Source organism: Odocoileus virginianus, chromosome 8 (genome assembly GCF_023699985.2).
Source record: "Odocoileus virginianus isolate 20LAN1187 ecotype Illinois chromosome 8, Ovbor_1.2, whole genome shotgun sequence".
Classification (NCBI taxonomy): Eukaryota; Metazoa; Chordata; class Mammalia; order Artiodactyla; family Cervidae; genus Odocoileus; species Odocoileus virginianus.
This window is the reverse complement of record NC_069681.1, coordinates 20,258,971-20,280,907: the sequence shown is the minus strand read 5'-3', so window position 1 is coordinate 20,280,907 and position 21,937 is coordinate 20,258,971. Positions and strand designations below refer to the sequence as shown.

Genomic DNA, 21,937 nt, shown 5'->3' with positions numbered 1-21,937 from the left:
GTGGATCTCATTATCCTCATTGTTCAGGTGAAGGGGGTGGGGCTCAATGAGGTTAAGTGATTTGCTTACTGACCAACAGACCCTTCTAACTCTTTCTGCTGTAACTGTTCTTCCCTGGATTGTTGATGACTGCATAGTGTGACATTAGGTTCAAAATATTGTATCATAATTTATCTAACTCTTTTTCTATTTCAGATAATTATATTACTTGACTTTTTTTGCTATGATTAAATAGCATTTAATATATAGAATAAGTTACTTTTCTTAAGCAAAATGTGTACTCATGTTTATCTACATGTACATTAAATTAAAAGGTCTAACAATTTACAGCAATTACTGTTAAGGAGTCAGTGGGAAGGAAAGGGGGAAGTTTTACTTTCATCTTATTCACTTCTATCTGACTTAAAATATTTTTTCAAATCATAAGTATATATTGTTAATTGAAAACTAATAATAAAAAAACTAATAGTAAAGAACTGTAATGAAGGCTTTTGTATGAGAACACTTGGGCACATACGTTTTTGATTATTTTCTTTGGATAAATTTCTAGAAGCATTAATAAGTTAAAAATAGGAGCATTTTAAAGTCTCTTTTAGACATTAAAAAGTTGTTTTCCTGGAAAGATTTTTACCATCTTATATAAATATTTACCCCAGAAGTATACAAGTGCCATTTTCTGCTTTCTGGTTAACTATGGGTATTAACATTCTTTTGTCTACGCTAGTTTCACAGATGAAATATTATATTAAATTTTGTTTTAGTCTTTTTTCTTCTGATTACTGAGCGAGGTTGAATCTTTCTATTTCTGAGCCATTTTTAACTTATTTTTTTGAGAGTTGTCTAGTCATGTATTTTCCCATATTTCTATTGGCATACATAGTTGTTTTTTTTTTTATTTGCCAGAACTCCTTAGATGTTATAAAAACAAAAATCTGTCATACATATTGCCACTATTTTTACCTAACTATAAAAATGCAGTTCTATACCTATGTTTTCCTTTCAATTTTGTTTATAATATTCTTTTGAAAAAATAGTAGTTATAAATTAACATAGTTAAGTAGCTAAGTCTGTTCATCCAGTAGGCATAATTCAGTTATTTTTATTTTGAAATTCATATGTACTAATTATGCAATTTAAATAGGGAGAAAGATACTGAAGCTCAGAAGACTTAAGTAATTTACTGAAGGATACATAACTAGGAGACAGTAAAGCCGGGATTGAGAATGCTAATTTTTTTTTTAATTGTTAAATCTAAATGAGAATGAGAAATGGGGGAACTCACACATTATGTGTGAGCCAAATGTTGAAGGTCGTTACAGAGGGAACTGTGGAGAGGACCAGTGACTCTGAGGGTGGGACAGCCGGACCAGAAGTCAGTGTAGAAATGATAAAGTATCAAGAATGAGGAAGAAAAGGTAGAAATGAGATGTGGCCACTGTCACTGGCACCAAAACATTTGAAAAATATTGTCCATAGATGAGTAATAGAATAAGAATATACATCCAGGAGTGAGGGCGGGAGAGAAACAGGTGAGGGAGATTAAGAGGTACAGACCTCCAGCTGCAAAACAAATCAGTTATGTGTATGAAATGTACAGCATGGGGAGCATAGTGAGTAATTATGTAATATCTTCATATAGTGACAGATGGTAACTAGACTTATGAAGATCACTTTGAAATGCATAGAAATTTTAAATCACTATGTTATGTGATAAAAACTGATATAGTGTTACAGGTCAATTTTACTTCAAAAACAAACTCAGAAAAAAAGATCAAAATTGTGGTATGGGGAGGGAGAATTGGATGAAGGTGGTCAACAGGTACAAACTTCCAGTTATAAGGTAAATAGGAACTGTGGATGTAATGTACAACATGATAAATATAATGAACAGAGTACCCCTTTGCTAGTATTAGCAATGGAGTTATATACTCTCCAATGAATCCAAAGAATGTCTGGAGGTTGTAAAGACCTCACCAGACCTACTCCCATAATTTACATTTTTAAGATAACAGAGTTGGCCAGAAGGTTTAATCCAAAGATTGTCCTCAGGCAGGATACATCCTTGTAAAGACCAGACCTACTCCCATAATTTATGTTTTAAAATAACGGAATTAGCCAGAGGGTTTAATCCAAAGACTGTCCTCAGGCAGGATACATTATTGTTATATAATCCTAAGGAATGTAGAGGAAAAAAAGTAAAAAAGTTTGTCCTTTCTTCCTCCTTGAATATCCCAGACCTCTCTCTCCTTGGGGACCCCTAGACTTCTTATCAACCTGCCTAGGAAATGACTCTCTCATTGTGTGTAAGTCAAACCATTATGCTATATACCTTAAAAGTATACGGTGCTATATGTCATTATATCTCAATAAAACTGGGAGGAAAGTTAATAATAAAAGCAAATTAATTAGTTTTTTTAAAAAAGAAAAGGAAATATATGAAATCTAAAATGAAGTCACAAGAGACAAATTTTATTTGAAAATGAAAAATGTAGTAATCTTAACATAGAACTTTCCTGGTCTGATTTACATGATGTGTGACATTTAGTTTTTTTAGATTTCATTTGTTTCTTCTCAGCTGTGATTGCTGCTGGAACATTGCATTTTTTTAAACCAATTCTTTTGCTGCTGAAAGATAAATATTAAAATAACTTTCCTTGAGATGACTAAATAATTGACACGGTACACCAATTCAAGTGAGCTTATAACACAGCAGAACTTTACCAGAAATACTTATTTTCTTGTTTCTGATTGTCATTGGCAAACTGTTGACTAGATACAGGAGACTCTTAATTCTAGAAAGGTCATTTCCTGCCATTGAGAGATCAGTTTCAGAAATGCCATTAAAAGTCAGTGAAATCCTGGAGAATTTTCAATGATAGTGAGCAGAAAGCCTATTCATGAAAGCAATTATCTTTATAGACTACTTTGTCTCTTAATATAATTTAGATGCCCGTCCAAGAAAAAGAAGCTTCCAAGAAAGAAGTCATTCTTCTGGCAAAGATGAAACATCCCAACATTGTAACCTTCTTCAGTTCATTTCAAGGTTTGACTTCTTATATTCTTAAAGTATTTTAATAAAGTGTCAGCATGTAGATATCCATCTAAGATAGGATCCTGAGAACTGTGTATAAATTAATTTCTGTGACTGGGTTCGTTGTCCCATTTACTTAAATTTATTTTTCATCATCTTGATTTATATTCTGCTGAGTTTTTGTAGGCAGTTTTCCTAAATTTCCTGAAGTTTTCCCACCTGTCTTTAATTTTTACTCCCTCCCATTTTAATAATGGTTGTCTTAGCTTTGCTGCAGTAAGAACTTGCAGTGGCCTACAAGAATACTATCTGTGTCTCACTCATGTTACATGTTGGCTGTGATTGGGTGGGGTCTTTTTTATTTTTTAATTACAAACTCTTTTTTGGCCACACCACATGGCTTATGGGGTCTTAGTTCTCCCCCGCCAGGGACCACCTCGTGAAAGCACCAAGTTCTAACCACTGGTCTCGCCCGGAAATTCCCTGATGGGGACTTGAAGTCTGGGGCCCCGGCTGAAGGAGCAGCTCGGATCGGAAGCAGGCTGTTGTGAACAGAAGGGCAGGACACAGAGCCCACCGTGTCCTCACCCTAGAGCCACGTTTCTTCCTTCCCCCGTGTCCTCGCATTCGGGGGGCAAAGCAGACCCTCAGCCAGCCCTGAGGACGGGGCGGTGCTGGGAGGTGCCCTGACTCTGAGTCCCTGTGTGTCTGGGGGCGGTGAATGGGGCAGTGCAGTCCTCTTTCAGAGAGGCAGCTAGGCCGCTGGCCGGAATAGACGGGAAACTTCAAGGGAGCAAGCCTTCTTCTCTGTGCACCTGAGTACATTTCTTCTGCCTTCATCCATTACTCGACTCCAGAGGTTAAAAAAAAAAAAAAGCAATGGTCAGAGACCATTCATTCACTTAACAAATATTTACTGAGTGCTTATTGTATACATTTTTCTAGGTTCCAGGAATACATCAGTGAACAAAGAAAACAAACAAAAATGCCTGTCCTTTGTGACTCTTACACTCTAGTGGGAAGAGATAGACCATAAACACACAGGCAGGCTGTGTCGGGGCTGTGTATGCCCACAGTTCAGCCAACACCCAGCACGGGGTGGGGCGGTGTGTATTTGAATTCATAGGTTGGAAGTAGTTCATGGAGCAGGAATGTTACCTAGATATCTTCAAGAACCATCAGCGGTATATTAATAAAAATCAGTAAAGTTTTGTTTTTTTGCTTCATTGTGGCATGTGGGGCCTTAGTTCCCTGACCAGGGATCGAACCCACACCCTTGCAGTGAAAATGCAGTGTCTTAGTCACTGGACCTCCAAGGAAGCCCCAGTCAACAAAATTTAAAAGCTATTTTTTTGAGCTTCTACAGTCTGCTGGGCACTGTGTTTCTTACAGATTAAACCACTGCATGCAAAATAGCTTTCTGTGTTTCTTACAAATGAAAACTGGGTACAGTCTCTAAAAGACAGCTCAGGACACTTCTGAGGTCTTTGGGAATCGAGAGTACACGTGAGCAGGGAACCGAGTTGTATCGAGTAGCTTTCAAGGGGCAGCCACTGAATAAGGTGCCCTCTATTCCTGTTCATTGGTTCCTACAATGACACCGGACGACAGCCTTCCTTTTCCTCACTCTGTGGGTTATTTTTGTGGCTCTCTCCATCTGGTAAGTCTCCGCTCGTTGTCAGGCCTTCTCTGAGTCACAATGCAAGTTACAGCCCCCTGTGCCGATCTCGCCAGCACTTCGGTACCGTGAGTGTGTCCATTCATATACGCCATTAGGAATTGGTCTAATATTTGTTTCCCTTTATGACAGTAAACATAACGGATTCTTTTGCTCACCACTTGCTCCTCAGCATCTGGCACATAGTAGGTGCTCAGGCACATTAGTGGAATGAGTACTTGGGCTGCCTGGACCATTTAGGAGAGTGGAGTCTGTCCTTACTCCATGTGAACTGGACATCTGAGGCTGGTTTACACTGGATACCCTTATCAAATGAGAGGTCATTTTTTTACAGCATCAATAATCTTCGCTGACTTTGTCTATGTTGTACACTTAAACTTTCTCAAGACTCCCTCTTCCTTTTCATAACTAGAGCACCCCTGTGTTTAGGAAAACCAGAGCTATTGTGATGCCTTTGCGTTTTGCCTGGCAGATTGTTGGAACTTGAAACTTGGAGCTTGTCTGAAAGCCTCAGAGGTCCTTGTAACACCTGGCTGTAGAGAGTGTGGGGAAAGCCTTTGTTTATCCTCCAACAGCTCATCTCTAAACAAAAGAACCACGGCTCTAGTGCATTACATGTTTGTCAATGGAAAGTAGAAGTTTTTATAAGTTTGAAGCAGCAGGAGGAGAATAAGGAGAATGCAGTAAGATTTTCTTAAGGCTAAATTAAAAAAATACTTATATATGTATGTATTTGGCTGTGCTGGGTCTTAGTTGCGGCATGTGAACTCTTAGTTGAAGCGCGTGGCTTCTAGTTCCCTGACCAGGAATTGAACCTGGGCCCCCTTCACTGGGAGCACAGAGTCATAAGCCTCTGGACCACCAGGGAAGTCCCCATCAGGCTCAGTTAATTCCACTTAAATTCCTTCAGTTCCAAATATTTATCAAGTACCTCTAATAGGCTGAACACAGCCTGGGTCTTGGGGGCAAATCAATGAGCAAAATGGGTCCACGTCCCCGCACTGCTCTTTTCTGTGGCTGTATAACCAGCGAACAGGAATTTAGTAGCTTAAACAGGCGCCTCCCAATTTCTCTAGCTCCTCCAGAAGCCTGGGCTTGGTTTAGCTGGATTCTTGCACAGGGTCTCCCATAGTTGAAATCAAGATGGTAACTGTGTCTGCAGCCTCCCTCACCCGAGGCCCAGAGTTCCCTTCCAGGCTTAGGCAGGTTGTTGGGAGATTTCATTTACTGCACTTGTAGGACTGAGATGTCTGCTTTCTGCAGACTATTAACTGGGGGTGGTCGTCTTCTGCTAGAGACCAGCCTCCCTCCCTGTCACATGACCCCTTCAACAGGCCCTCTCCAGCACGGCATCTCTCTGTTTCTGCCATCCAGATCCAGATTTAAGTGGCTCTTGTGATTAGGTCAAGCCCAGGTGTATAATCTCCTTTTTCTGTTAACTCAAAGTCAGCTGCTTAGTAACTTTAATTATATCAGCAAATCCCCTTTGCTATGCAGCGTGACATATGATGGAGTGATATCCCGTATTTACAGGTTTCATTCTCACTCAAGGGGAGAGAGTTCACAGGGTGTGGGCATTAGGGTCATCTGAGAGTTCTACCTGCTCCTCAGCTGTGGTGTTCACATTCCAGGCGTAAAATGAGGGGTGCTGTGTGCTAAGTTGCTTCAGTCATGACTGACTCTTTGCGACCTTATGGACTGTAGCCTGCCCGGCTCCTCTGTGGGATTCTCCAGGCAAGAATACTGGAGTGGGTTGCCATTTCCTCCTCCAGGGTATCTTCCCCACCCAGGGACTGACTCCGTGTCTCTTATGTCTCCTGCATTGGCAAGCAGATTCTTTACCACTAGCACTAGACAGGCAATAAATGTAAACACAACTAGTAAGTACATTATGTAGTTTGTTTTTTAAAATTCTTTTTTAAAGAATATATTTTACTGATATGGCCTCATGGGGTCTTAGTTGTAGCCTGCAGGATCTTTGATCTTCATTGCAGTATGTGAGCTCTTAGTTGCAGCATTTGGGCGCTAGTTTCCTGACCAGGGATTGAACTCTGGCCCCTTGCATTGGAAGCTCAGACTCTTTACCACTGGACCATCCGGGAAGTCCCTGATAACCCCTTTAAAGTCGATTTAAGCTACTTGAAAGAAAGAGGTAGCAAATGATAGAATCTGGCAAGAAGAGTCTGACATTTAGTGGATACTCAGATGACTACAGAGCAAGATGCTAGAAAGATTAACAGTTGGTGGCAAGTCTGATATTGTGCGATTCCTTTATTAAGCTCCTTCCATGTGCCAGGTGCAGGGAATGCAGAAGAGCCAAGTGTGGAGTCGCTCCTCAGGGAGCAAACTAGTGGGAGAAACAAACAAGTTAGTAGAAGGCCTTAACCTGGTAAGAACCCATCTGATAGTTGTTTGGTAAAGAAAAAGCTGATGAAGCAGAAACCATACAAACTTATTTTAATCTGTAAATGCACGATCATTTGCCAGACTTTTGGTGTAAGGTCAAAGCCTTGTCTTTGATTATGAATCCACTTACTGGACTTCTGAGCATTCTTTCTTTTGTAGGTGCCCCTCATCAGCAATTTATAATTTTCAGTTTCTGTTCTTTAGAGTGGAGTAAGAATTCACAGATATTCTCTCTGTGCACATTCCTTTGAAAGCTTCCCAGTTATTTTCCGTTTGTGCCACCCAGCATTTAGCTTAATGAATTTTTTTTTTAAGCTACTCACTTTTACTGGATCCTTCACGGCATTTAACGTAGTTCTTGTAGAAATGATCACATCTTTTCCCATTCATCTCTCATCACTTTATATAAAAATTACAATAGCAAGTATCAGTTCAGTTCAGTTCAGTTGCTCAGTCATGTTCGACTCTTGGCGACTCCATGGACTGCAGCACGCCGGGCCTCCCTGTCCATCACCAACTCCTGGAGTTTACTCAAACTCACGTCCATTGAGTTGGTGATGCCATCCAACCATCTTGTCCTCTGTCATCCCCTTCTCCTGCCTTCAATCTTTCCCAGCATCAGGGTCTTTTCAGATAGATTTGGGAATGAATGCAATGATCCTGGTAAGAATCAGTGAGGGCAGAGGGAGCATAGTTGAGTCCAGTCGCCACCAGGGTAACCTTGAGGAGCAACAGTCGTGGAGGGTGCCCAACAATCTAGGATAGAGGTCAGTTAAAAGAAATTTGACTGGGACTTCCCTGATGGTCCAGTGGTTAAGAATCCACATTGCAATGCAGAGGATGCAGGTTCGATTCCTGGTTGGGGAAATTAAGATCCCATGTGCTGTGGAGCAACTAAGCCGGCACACCACATCTACTAGTGTTGAGCTCTTTGGAGCCCATATGCCCCAACTGGAGCATCCATGGGCCACAATGAAATTCTGAGTGCTGCAGTAAGACCTGACTCAGGCAAATACATAAATAAAATATTTTAAAAAGAGTGTCAACAGTACTCAACAATATAAATAAAAGTTTATACTTAAATTTAAGGGTCTGATCATTCTTTTAGCAGTGTTGAAAATGATTCACAGCTGTTGTGTTATAGCACATTTCCAGTCTCCTGCAGGAATGTATTAAAAATAATTGCTCACATTTATTGAACTCTCATTATGTGCAGGTATTGTTCTAAGTATGTGATGTGGATTAACTCATTTAAAAGATGAAGTGAACAAAGATAAGGCAATCCCAAGAGGAGTGTCTACATTATCATCTTCATCTGACAGATGAGATAATGAAGCCCAGAAAAATTAAAATAACTTGCCCAGAGTCACAGAGCTAAGAAATTTAAGTGGCGAAGTGGGATTAGAGCCCAGTCCATCTTGATTCTACAGCCAGAGTGTTTAGCTGTTATATTCTGCATTTTTCTGTTGCATTCTCCACCTTCTAGAACTTGAAAGGTAAGTAATTAGTAAATATTTGAAACCTATCCAACATCAAATGATGCCTTTTTTTACAGAGAACAACAGACTGTTTATTGTGATGGAGTATTGTGATGGCGGGGATCTCATGAAAAGGATCAGAAGACAACGGGGAGTGTTATTTAGTGAAGATCAGGTAGAAACTCTTCCAATTTGCCTGTTTATTTATATTGGGTATTAAAGTTATAATTTCATAAGTAATAGACTGTGTTCATATGAAGCATGATTGGTGGAAGAGAATTCAAACTATAAAAATAATGGCTTGGTATTTTTTTTTACAGTGTCAATGTTCATTTATTTTTTATTTTTCTTTTTATCTTTTAAATCATGAAAAGTATGGAAAAAAAAGAAAAGTATGATAACACATTTATATGAGACTTGGAAAATTCAGAGCAAAGTTACATATGATCCTACTATATATTATTAATACAATTATTTTTTTAAATAGCTATATTAAGATTTTTAGTGGGCGTTTCAACATCAAACTCTCAAAAATTTATAGAATGAATATACCTAAAAGTGGAAGGATATGGTAGACCTGAAAAGGACCATGAACTAATTCAACATAATTAAGATTTATACAATTTTCACACAATAGTAGGATACAAATTCTATTCAAGTTACCATAAACTAGGAGACCACTGGAATATATCCAGGGACATAAAACAAGGTGCAGAAATTTCATGGTCTAAAGGTATTGAAATCATAGAGAGTCTGTTCTCTTATCACTGTGGAATCATGTTAGAAATCAATATCAAAAGATATTTGAAAATAACCCACATATTTTCAAGTGCAGTCTGACATTTGCCTAGAGAGACCTTCCACTTAGCCATTGAAGGCCTCAGTAAAGTTAGAAGACTGAAAAACCAGAAGGTGACTGCAGAGAAGAAAGCATTTAAATGAGAAGTTAACCTAGCCTAGAACATGTTTGCAATTGAACTTAAATTGAATCTCTGTTTGAGAGTGAACTTTGCTTGAGAAAGGACAGTATCTTATTTTTGGACAGTCTCATGTAGGATGCCCCTGAGATAGATCTTAGTGGCTGAAAAAAAAGTGAATGAGGATATTCCTTAGCCACTTAAAATGTGATGTATTTATAGCTTCACTCTTCTTCCTTTTACCAGTGAGTACTCTGTTTTAAAATAGATTTCCCACTTTGCTGGGGAGGATAGAAGCTCTTTTTAGCAATGGCTATTTAATTTCATTGGTTATTTTTTTTTTTTTTCCCATTGGTTATTAAGAGAGAGAAGAGAAAAGGTGAAGAGTAATGGCCTCAATTCCCATTTTCTCTGAGCACAAACACATTTTTCTTCTGTACCTTGAGCATCCTGTGATACCCTCTTGGAACTTTTACTCCTGAAGGAGACAGGTGTTTGTAGTGGGGAAGAACTGGACTCGTGGCCTGTGTGATTGAAGGGAAAGGCCTCGGTCACGAGCAGGACACAAGATTGGCCCACCAGCTTTCTTCAAGCCCTTTGCTTCTTTATTCTCTTTTAACATTTAAAAGCCCCGATAATTTCCTCTTTAATTTAAAGTTCAATGTTGTGAATGTATGAGTGATTAAAGAATCAATATCCCTAACCTCTGTAAATTTAATCAAGCATTCTTCCTATGCTCATTGACATTATATATTAAATTCTATAGTTGTAGAAACCTCCTTTCTTCTTACCTTATCTATTATTTTGCCATATTTAATAAAAATACTTTTCTCTACATAAGTTTGAATTACATTTCCCGTGATTGAGAAAGAACTAAAATTACAACTGATGGATTTTCCTGGTGGTCCAGTGGTTAAGACTCTGCACTTCCACTGCAGAGGACAGGAGTTCAATCCCTGGTCGGCGAACTAAGGCCTTCCCTTGTGGCTCAGACAGTAAAGAATCTGCCTGAAATGTGGGAGACCTGGATTCGATCCCTGGGTTAGGAAGATCCCCCGGAGAAAGGAATGGCTACCCACTCCAGTATTTTTGCCTGAAGAATCCCCAGGGACAAAGGATCCTGGCAGTCTACAGTCCATGGGGTCGCAAAGAGTTGGACACGACTAAAGCGACTTAACACACAGACTGGACACTGAGATTCCACATGCTGCACAACACAGCCAAAAAAAAATTAGAAGTGAATCTTAGTACCTGGAATATAGTTTTTTTCTCAATTGTTTTCTTGTCTCTGTTTTTGTGGACAAAGAACCATTGAAATTTTAGAATTGTTTAAATTAATCTCTATAGGCATTTGAGTGCAAGCGTGTAAGCGCAGTTGTGTTTTCCTACTCCAGGGGACCTTCGGGACCCAGGGATCGAACCTGCGTCTCTTGCATCTCCTGAATGGGCAGGCAAATTCTTCCCCACCTGGGAAGCTGTCTGCAGTGGCTCAGTGGTGAAGAATCTTCCTTCCCGGTTCGATCCCTGGGTCCGGAAGATCCCCTGGAGAAGGACATGGTGACTCACTCTAGTATTCTTTCCTTGAGAATCCCATGGACAGAGGAGCCTGCAGGGCTATATAGTCCATGGGGTGGCAGAGAGTTAGACATGACTGAAGTGACTTAGCACAGCAGAACAGCTTAATAAAAAGACTCCTGGTCAGCTAAGATAAAATAAAATCATAACTGAGAAATAAACCATAACTAAGAAATAAAATTCAGCCCCCTGCATTTTGGGAGCGCAGTCTTAGCCACTGGACCACAAGGGAAGTCCCCTGTTTATCTTTCTCTGTGTGCAGTGTTCCTTTTCATACCAACATGTTTGGATTGCCTTTTCACACTTCCATTTGTCCAGCTGTAAGGAGAACATAGTATGGTACGATGGTATATCTATTCACTTCATTCGTGTAACCACACACACAAATATATTATTTCTCTCTTTGTGCATGCTATCATTGAAGATATTTCAGTGATCACCAGATTGCTCACTAGTTTTATGTTCCCTCTACAGATTCTGAGTTGGTTTGTACAGATTTCTCTAGGACTGAAACATATTCACGACAGGAAGGTTTTACACAGGGACATAAAAACACAGGTAATGGCTCAGAGACAAAATCAAGAAGAATAGATCTTTTATTTTCTTGAAATATCTCCAACAACATAGCCTTTTCTCCACTTATAGAACATTTTTCTTAGCAAGAACGGAATGGTTGCAAAGCTTGGGGACTTTGGTATTGCAAGGGTCTTGAACAAGTAAGTACTTTTAAAAATCATTTTTCCTTCTGTTCATAACAGCCAAAATACGTATTTTTAGGTATGAAGAATTAAGAGGGTATTAAGAGCTTGGTTTCTCAATAATTTTGGATAATTGTTTATATAAGTATATTAAAGTATTCAGATGGTACGTTGAGATTAAAATTTGTGAGACATATCTTGGCATAGTAGAATGGTGTTGGCAGTGCTGTATAGTGTGATATAAGCTGATCAAATGAGATGTGACTGAAATGTATGTAAAGTTAGTGAGCATTTTGTGAAACAGGAAAATTAACACGTGCTTAGAAGAGTATATTGATGCAACTGTTTCAAAAGACAGTTTGTTGATAATAAATGCCAAGAGATTTTAAATGTTCTGAGAATTTGTTCTAAGGGAATAATTTGAAATCTGAAATAGTTTAAATGCCTAAAAATTGGGAAATAGTTAAATTTTATAAAACTTGGCACAGTCATGTACCGGAATATTGTACCACTGACATTTATGATTTTGAAGACTTTTTGATAATGTGAGAACAAACTTTGTTGTATTAGATTTAAAATTTTTAAATTTTTAAAAAGGGAATTATGAATTTCAAATACACTATAATCACAGCTATGTGGAAAATATGCATGGAAAAAAAGACAAGGAAATATATCAGAATTTTAACACTAGTTGTTTGAGGGTAGTAAGATTCTTGGTAATTTTTTTCTTCTTTATTCACTTTTCTGTTTTCCAAATTTTAAATCATGAGATTGCATTACTTTCATCATTGGAATGAGGGAAATTTTTACATGTGAGAGTTTGCAAAATAACAATGATACCTTTTCATGCGGTCTTTAAGCCATAAATTTTTTTTTATTGTGTAGATTTTGGGGAAATGAATTATAAGCTTAAAATCAATTAATTTTATTACTACATTATTAATATACTGTATGTTTTGCTTTATTTTAATATATGAATACATCAAATTTGGGGTTACTTTTGTATATTTTTCTTACATGTATGTGTATGTCTTAAGCCTTTTCTTACTTCAGTAATACACTATGTTATTTTATTGTTTAATATAACTTTGCTAGTACCATGGAACTTGCTAGAACTTGCGTTGGAACACCTTACTACCTGTCCCCAGAGATCTGTCAGAATAAACCCTACAACAATAAAACGTGAGTTGCTGGCTTTTGGTTTGAAAGTCTCAGTAAGATCTTATGGATTCTTTCTTATGGTGATTTGTAATTTCATTTTCTTCACCTGTGAAATGAGGATCGCTGTGACCGCCTCTGACCACTTCAGTGTTTCCTAAAGCTTTCAAATTTATTTAGAAAAGAGATATGTCTCTTCATTTGATGATAGAAGTGATAGAAAGAATAACATTGAAAATTGAGGTCACTGTGATGAGCATCTTTGTATTTGATTCTCATGCTTTCTAAGCACTGTTTAGCTATTGCAGGAAAGTGCTGCAGATGGGTCAGGTGGAAAGCGGTGAGGTCTGGTGACACAGCGCTGGTTTAGGGACCAGAAACCCTAACCTTGAATTGGTCAGCGACTTGACCAAGTCAGTCGATCTGTGTGGGTCTCAGTTCCCCTATCTTCAACAAAGGGAGTGTTGGCTGGGTAATTGTTAAGGCATCTTCCAGCTTTAAAATCAACAAGCTTTGACATTTGTGGTGCTAGAGCCTACTGTTTAGGAGTAATATTAATATAGTTTGTGAAAGTGTTCATCGCTCAGTCATGTTTGACTCTTTGCTACCCCATGGGCTGTAGACTGCCAGGCTTCTCTGTCCATGAAATTCTCCAGGCAAGAATGTTGGAGTGGGTTGCCATTCCCTTCTCCAGGGGAACTTCCTGACCCAGGGATCGAACCCTTATCTCCTGCATTTGCAGGTGGGTTCTTTACCACTAGCTCCAGGGCAGCCGTAATATTAATATACACAGTGATAAAAGATAAAGCCAAGATAGTTTTTACTTCCATGGAAGGAGAAGGAAAGCATTTCACTTTTCAAAGCTGTCTTCCAGTTGAACTAGTTGGCTTTGCAGGAAGACCAAGTTCCTTTGTGGCATTCATTGCCTGTTTGTTTAGAAAAGTACCCAAGTGATATTTGACTGACTTTGAAAGAGATAAATGAAAAGCAAAGCCCTAAAGAAGAGTGGTGAACATTTCCCCACATAGTAGAAGAATGGGCATTTTTGGGAGATGTCCTCTGACCTAGAGAAGGGGTTTGGCTTCAAGCTGACCAGGAATGCAGCTAGTGTAGCCAGGGTGGAAGGGCAGGCTTTCAAGAGCAGAGCGCACTCAGTGCTGCAAAGAGAGACCCCGGCTCAGCAGCATTGTTTTGTTGCCTTGCATTATTTTTTAAGCGTCTAAGTCCACATTTAAATATGTTGGTTTGATGCTTTGAATAATTGGAAGATCCTAGCAATAAATCGTTACCAAACTGGGTTAATTCACGTAATGCACAGCAAGCCAAATGCTGAGACCCTGAGGTTTGCAGCAGAGGAAGAAAGGGTTTATACACAAGGCAGCCAGATGAGGAGCCTGGAGAACAAGTCTCAGATCTGCCTCCCTGAAGGCGAGGGATTTGAGATATTTATGGGATGAAGAAGCAGCATGGTCTTAGGCTGGCTTCCCCCGTGGCTCAGTGGTGAAGAGTCCGCCTGCAATGCAGGGTGGTCTTAGGCATGGGGAAAGGGGATTGGAGGTGAGGTAACTGGTGTTCTGTGCAGACATAGCTGGGTTTCATGCATCTTCATAGGATGCATGTTCAAAAATGGAAATGTTTAGCATGATCTGAGAGAGGTTGTTTTTGGCCCTCTGAGGTCAAAGGTCATTTATTGGACACCTGCACAGGCCCAGTTTTAGCACATTTTAAGTTCATTGAGTACCAGATACTCTGTTTATCACTTAATCTAACTTTGGTTCTGTCTATAGCCTCGAGTAGAATGTTCCTTTCTAAATCAACCAAATGTTACCTGTTGAATCAGGTAATCCACATTTGAGTTCTTCCTCCCTCCTCCAAATTGCTCAAAATTCCATACACCCACACATTTTCTTTGAGATCATCACATGAAGTTAAAGTAAGTATTGAGCCATCAGATTGTAGCAAAGCTTGTGTACCTTTTCTCTGCTGGGACTCTGACAAGCTACAATTTTTTTCTCTAGTCTTAGTAAGAATTGATAATGTACTGAAAGCATTTGTGAAAACTGGCCACCCTATATAAAATTGTAAAGATACACAAATATAATTGACTGTAAGGATAAAGGTTTAAATTGAGAATTATCGATATTTCTTGGCATATAAACTCTTATCTTTTCCAGGGATATTTGGTCTCTTGGCTGTGTCTTATATGAGCTCTGCACACTCAGACATCCTGTAAGTATATTAATCATCAGATTATCTTGAATTATTGAAAAGTATATAAATGAAAATAACCTCTGAAAGAAAAAGGTTGTTTGGTTTTATCAGATTGTTAAAAATTATATGAACAAGATATTAACAAGAATGACAGCTCCATATATACCGACATGGGACGATATCCAAGCTACATTATTAAGGACAAAATCCAAGTTGGAGAATGGTACATACAGCATGAAAAAAGTGTTAGTCACTCAGTTGTGTCTGACTCTTTGCAACCCCAGGCTCCTCTGTCATTTAAAAAAGCAAGATATAAAATTTCATATCATATCATACGATCTCAACTTTGTAAAATAAGTAGTATTTTTTAAATGACTATAAGAAAATATATCTCTGGGTGGTGGAATTTTATGCATTTTTCCCTGTTTATAATTTCCTATACCTCCTAGTTTTGGGGAACGAGTAAACATTTTGATGATAAAGAAACTAAAAAACCCCTTATTTTAAGTAATATGATGTCTCATTGAATAACTGCCTACATGTTGATGGAAAAAATTCAGGGCAGACCATGGTACTCTTAATGAAAGCTTTTAGCGTTGTGTTGTTTCTTGAAGTTATTTTACTTTTTAAAAATTAAAAAAAATTTAAATCCCTTGTCTTATAGCTCAGTTGATAAAAAAATTCCCCTGCAGTGCAGGAGACCCCAGTTTGATTCCTGGGTCAGAAAGATCTGCTGGAAAAGGGATAGGCTACCCACTCCAGTATTCTTGGGCTTCCCTTGTGGCTCAGCTGGTAGAGAATCTGCCTGCAATGCGGGGACCTGGGTTCAATCTCTGGGTTGGGAAGATCCCCTGGAGAAGGGAAAGGCTACCCACTCCACTATTCTTGCCTGGAGAGTTCCATGGACAGAGGAGCCTGGCGGGCTACAGTCCATGGGGTTGCAGAGAGTCGGACACAGACTGAGCGACTTTCACTTCACTCCCTCCTCTTTTTAAAATTTATTTATTTTTAATGTTTATTTATTTACTTATTTGACTGTGTCAAGTCTTAAGTTGTGACTTGCAAGATCGTTCATTGCACAGACTCTCTAGCTGTAGCAGGAGGTCTCAGTAGTTGCCCCACACAGGCTTAGTCCCTCCGTGGCATGTGGAATCTTAGTTCCTGACCAGGGAGCAAACCCACGTCCCCTGCATTGCAGGACAGGTTCTTAACCATTGGACTACCAGGGAAGTCCCTCTTGGTATTCCTTTAAATATTCACACCGAATTTTTCTCTGATTTAGTATCACCATTCCTGTCCTTTCAGTTTGAGGCTAACAACTTACAGCAGCTGGTTCTGAAGATTTGTCAAGCTCATCTTCCTCCAATATCGCCACGGTTTTCCCATGACCTACAGTTCTTAATATCCCAGCTCTTTGAAGTATCTCCCCGAGATCGGCCATCCATCAATTCCATTTTGAAAAGGCCCTTTTTAGAGAATCTTATTGCCAAATACTTGACTCCCGAGGTGAGTTTGGAGGTGATTCTGTTTGCATTTTGACAGAGATTTTTGGCTAGTGAGTCCTGATACACTGTTATATTTTAGGTCATTTACGAAGAATTCAGTCACCCACTCTTACATAAAGCAAGACCATCTGCTTCTCAACCTGCTGGGAAGGTAGCCCCTGGTAAGAAGGACTTAACTGTGCAATTAAACGATATTTATTGTGTGTGTCTCACGCAGTGATTTATAGTATATGGTTGACAACATTAGCAGGGAAATTCCTCCAAATATATTGAATGTGGACATTTAAAAAAGGAGCACTATAAGCAGAGCTTCCCAGGTGGTGCTAGTGGTAAAGAACCCGTCTGTCGATGCAGGAGACATGAGATGAATTTATTATAGCAATACCATGATTTCTTATTAATCTCAATGCCTGAGACCTACAACACATCTTTGTATTAAACCCAGACAATTCTAGTCTACCTTTACGAGGCCTCGTACTAGCTGCAACTGGAAAATGTGCCCAAATTGGCCTATGAAGGTTCGATCTCTGGGTCAGGGAGATCCCTTGGAGAAGGGCAGGGCAACCCACTCCAGTATTCTTGCCTGGAGAATCCCATGGACAGAGGAGCCTGGTGGGCTGCAGTTCACAGGGTTGCAGAGTCAGACATGACTGAAGCGACTTAGCATGCACCAACACTATAAACAGGAGAAAAATTTTTGTTGAGTGGTGACCTGTGGGTGTGCCTGTACATCTAGCTCATTCATGACCTGGAGGATTCTTCTCCCCTCTTCTCATCAGTCAGGAAAACTTGATGAAGCCGCAGATTTGCTGATAAAGAGATGCTCAAAGAGGTAGGACCCAAGCTTAACTTTTGTGTAGGCAAAGGGTAGCGAGTCAGAGAAGGGTCACAGACAGACACGGAATCATGGGATGAAGCTTATGTTTTTGAACTAGAGAGAATGGACTGCAGATTAAGAGTTCTCTTGCAGAGGCTGGTTTGAGCTGAAGTTAGGATCTTGGACCTAATTGGTAACAGTAGGAGAATTGTTACTATGTGATCCCCAAAGAAAGCAGGTGATACCTTATGGTAATGAGAAATAGGGGAGCTGCTTTAGTGATAGTGTCAGGAATCAGCTGATGAAATACTGTATGTGTGTTTGTGTGTATGTGTAAGAGAGACAGACATTAAAGAGAAAAATTACTAATTCAATTAATATTGTGAAATAAGAACAGCAGGATTTTTCAATTCCGTTCAGTTCAGTTGCTCAGTCGTGAGTGACTCTGCAAGTCCATGGGCTGCAGCATGCCAGGCCTCCCTGTCCATCACCAACTCCTGGCGTTTACTCACACTCATGTCCATTGAGTCAGTGATGCCATTCAACCATCTCATCCTCTGTCATCCCCTTCTCCTCCTACCTTCAATCTTTCCCAGCTTCAGGGTCTTTTCAAATGAGTCAGTTCTTTGCATCAGGTGGCCAAAGTGTTGGATTTTCAGCTTCAGCATCAGTCCTTCCAGTGAATATTCAGGACTGATTTCCTTTAGGATGGACTGGTTGAATCTCCTTGTAGTCCAAGGGACTCTCAAGAGTCTTCTCCAACACCACAGTTCAAAAGCGTCAATTCTTCGGCGCTCATCTTTCTTTATAGTCCAACTCTCACATCCATACATGACTACTGGAAAAGGCATAGCTTTGACTATACAGACCTTTATTGGCAAATTAATGTCTCTGCTGTCTAGGTTGGTCATAACATTTCTTTTAAGGAGCAAGCGTCTTTTAATTTCATGGCTGCAGTCACTATCTGCAGTGATTTTGGAGCCCCCCAAAATAAAGTCTGTCACTGTTTCCACTGTTTCCCCATCTATTTGCCATGAAGTGATGGGACCGGATGCCATGATCTTAGTTTTCTGAATGTTGAGCTTTAAGCCAACTTTTTCACTCTCCTCTTTCACTTTCATCAAGAGGTTCTTTAGTTCTTCTTCACTTTCTGCAGTAAGGGTGGAGTCATTTGCATATCTGAGGTTTTTGATATTTCTCCTGGAAATCTTGATTCCAGCTTGTACTTCATCCAGCCCAGCGTTTCTCATGATGTACTCTGCATAGAAGTTAAATTAGCAGGGTGACAGTATACAGACTTGACGTGCTCCTTTCCTGATTTGGAACTAGTCTGTTTTTCCATGTCCAGTTCTAACTGTTGCTTCTTGACCTGCATACAGATTTCTCAGGAGGTCAGGTGGTCTGGTATCCCCATCTCTCAGAATTTTCCACAGTTTCTTGTGATCCACACAGTCAAAGGCTTTGGCATAGTCAATAAAGCAGAAGTAGATGTTTTTCTGGAACTCTCTTGCTTTTTTGATGATCCAATGGATGTTGGCAATTTGATCTCTGGTTCCTCTGCCTTTTCTAAATCCAGCTTGAACATCTGGATGTTCTTGGTTCACATACTGTTGAAGCCTGGCTTGGAGAATTTTGAGCATTACTTTGCTAGTATGTGAGATGAATGCAATTGTGTGGTAGTTTGAACATTCTTTGGCGTTGCCTTTCTTTGGGATTGGAACAAAAACTGACCTTTTCTAGTCATGTGGCCACTGCTGAGTTTTCCAAATTTGCTGGCAGATTGAATGCAGCACATTCACAGCATCATCTTTTAGGATTTGAAATAGCTCAGCTGGAATTCCACCACCTCCACTAGCTTTGTTCGTAGTGATGCTTCCTGAGGCCCACTTGACTTCACATTCCAGGATATCTGGCTCTAGGTGAGTGATCAAACCATTGTGATTATCTGGGAGATCTTTTTTATACAGTTCTTCTGTGTATTCTTGCCACCTCATCTTAATATCTTCTGTTTCTGCTAGGTCCATACCATTTCTTTCCTTTATTGTGCTCATCTTTGCATGACAAGTTCCCTTGGTATCTCTAATTTTCTTGAAGAGATCTCTAGTCTTTCCCATTCTATTGTTTTCCCCTGTTTTGTATTGAACACTGAGGAAGGCTTTCTTATCTCTCCTTGCTATTCTTTGGGACTCTGCATTCAGATGGGTGTATCTTTCCTTTTCTCCTTTGCCTTTTGCCTCTCTTCTTTTCACAGCTATTTGTAAGGCCTACTCAGACAACCATTTTGCCTTTTTGCATTTCTTTTTCTTGGGGATGGTCTTAATCACTGCCTCCTGTACAATGTCACGAACCTCCGTCCATAGTTCTTCAGGCACTCTATCTATCAGGTCTAATCCCTTGAATCTATTTGTCACTTCCACTGTAAAATTGTAAGGGATTTGATTTAGGTCATACCTGAATGGTGTAGTGGTTTTCCCTACTTTCTTCAATTTAAGTCGTTCAATTTAACGGCAGGATTTTTAGCCATAACCAAATATTTCAGCTTCAAGGATTAGGAGGAACCAGTGAGAGGGAAATATTACCCACTGTGATGGAGAAATTATTATAAACTTAGGAAATTTATAAAGGGAAAGTGAATGGGTAATTCTGCTGTGTTTAATTTGATTTGACATCATTATGTATTGGTCTAGATTGAGAATGTTTAGAAAGTAGATAAGTAGACCATGAAAGAAAGTGCATTGTCTACATTCTGATATAGGACAGATGGGAAAACAGGAACACATGGGTGAAGGTGATAAATACAAACATGTTAGAAGACCCACTCATCCATTTCAAGCAACAATGGGTCCTGAATGCTGCGGCCTGATAACCCAAGCTCTGATGACTACATTTAATTACTTGTAATTAATTTAGTTAATAATTGAACTACTAAACATGCCATTTTGTTATGCACATTGTTTCTGTAACTGTTAATATTAACTCTAAATTCTTAAATAGTAGACGATTAAATAATTAAATATTACTAGAACTATGTATGGAGAAGGAAATGGCAACCCACTCCAGTGTTCTTGCCTGGACAATCACATGGACAGAGGGGCCTGGCGGGCTACAGTCCATGGGATCGCAAGAGTCGGACACGACTGAGCGACTAGAGAGAGAGAGAGAGAACTGTGTAGAGGAACCCTGGCAAGAATGATTTCCTCCATCCAAAGAAAATGCGTAGTCATTTTCCATCAGCCCTTCTCTTTGTGAGTATAAATGTTTCTGGTTACAGTGAACTTAGCGTGTTATGAAATGCTCTGTATGCTTATACTCTCACAAGTATAAAAAAATTTTTTTAATGAAGTTGCTTTCTTTTGGTTAAATAAGATTCTATAATACAGAAAGTGAGATTCCAGGAAAAGTGCCTACCAAGATCAAGGATAGCAGTGCCAAATAAGAGGAAGGATGTATTATATAGAAATGAATGCAGACCACCAGCTGAAGCCCAGACACCCACATCTGTAAGTCTTGCTAAACCATTCCTGTTGTTTTAGCAGATGGTCTGTTCTACAGAACTGCTTGCACAAGTTCATGAGGTATGAGGTCATGATGTGAGGGTTCACTAGTTTGGTACTTACAATAAAATTCTGTAATTAGCATTAAAGTGGTTCTTCATGGGGCAACTTCTAGTTATTATATATATTTTTAACAATGCTGTATTTTCTTATAAGTATTGTATGCATTAGGTTTTTTTTTGTAATTCAGTTTAATTTCTTTAAATAAGTAAGGTTTTTCTATATAGGACAAGTGAGTAGAATAGCAGCAGAAAACTTTCCCCATTCATACTCCTGATTCTAATGTTGTATGTAATTGAGGAATTTTTATTATAAAATCATTGATTTTTTTCCCCTGAGTTTCTTTATGCCAGTTATTTGAATCCATTTCATCAGAATGTTGAATCTTTTAGTTTTTGCTAGTGAAATGCTTCTGGCACATAAAAATGGCTGTTGTATTTTAACTGAAGAATTATATTCTTAAAGAAGGCTCATGGTATAATTACAGGGCCATTTGAAGTACATTTCCTAAGTGTTTACTTGCTATCTAAACATTTTAGCAAATATGTTGGTGTACAGATAGATTTTTGAAACTATTAAATTATTGCCCTTTATTTGATAGAATGTGGCTTAATTTTATTAAAGAATTTTGAAAGTATGTTGTAATTTAGAATACTCTGTAGCAAACCTGCAGGAGGCAAAAACAAAACAAAACCAAACAAACAAGAAAAAACATCTACAAGATTTCTGGGAGGATGATATTAGGAGAACATTTTGCTGGTTCTTTAATCCTCAGAAAGCTTCTGCTAATGCAGTGAAATGGGAGGTCTCCACAGGAACCATCTTGAATGTTGTTATTACCATTTGGGGTTTTAGAGAAAATCCTAAAGAAGCTGTTTTTTCCTTCTAATACTTTTCTGTATTTCTAGC

General features: G+C 39.1%; 1 protein-coding gene across 1 annotated transcript in view; it reads left to right on the top strand.

Annotated features, from left to right (window-relative positions):
- The window catches only part of NEK5 (NIMA related kinase 5), a 61,294-nt gene that overhangs the window by 9,379 nt on the left and 29,978 nt on the right, over window positions 1-21,937 (top strand). Inside the window, exons 3-11 of the mRNA XM_020898979.2 lie at window positions 2,947-3,043; window positions 8,671-8,768; window positions 11,560-11,643; window positions 11,731-11,801; window positions 12,879-12,965; window positions 15,116-15,170; window positions 16,458-16,658; window positions 16,737-16,818; window positions 20,841-20,974. Of these exons, the coding sequence (XP_020754638.2) occupies window positions 2,947-3,043; window positions 8,671-8,768; window positions 11,560-11,643; window positions 11,731-11,801; window positions 12,879-12,965; window positions 15,116-15,170; window positions 16,458-16,658; window positions 16,737-16,818; window positions 20,841-20,974 (909 nt within the window). The remainder of the gene's footprint in view (window positions 1-2,946; window positions 3,044-8,670; window positions 8,769-11,559; window positions 11,644-11,730; window positions 11,802-12,878; window positions 12,966-15,115; window positions 15,171-16,457; window positions 16,659-16,736; window positions 16,819-20,840; window positions 20,975-21,937) is intronic.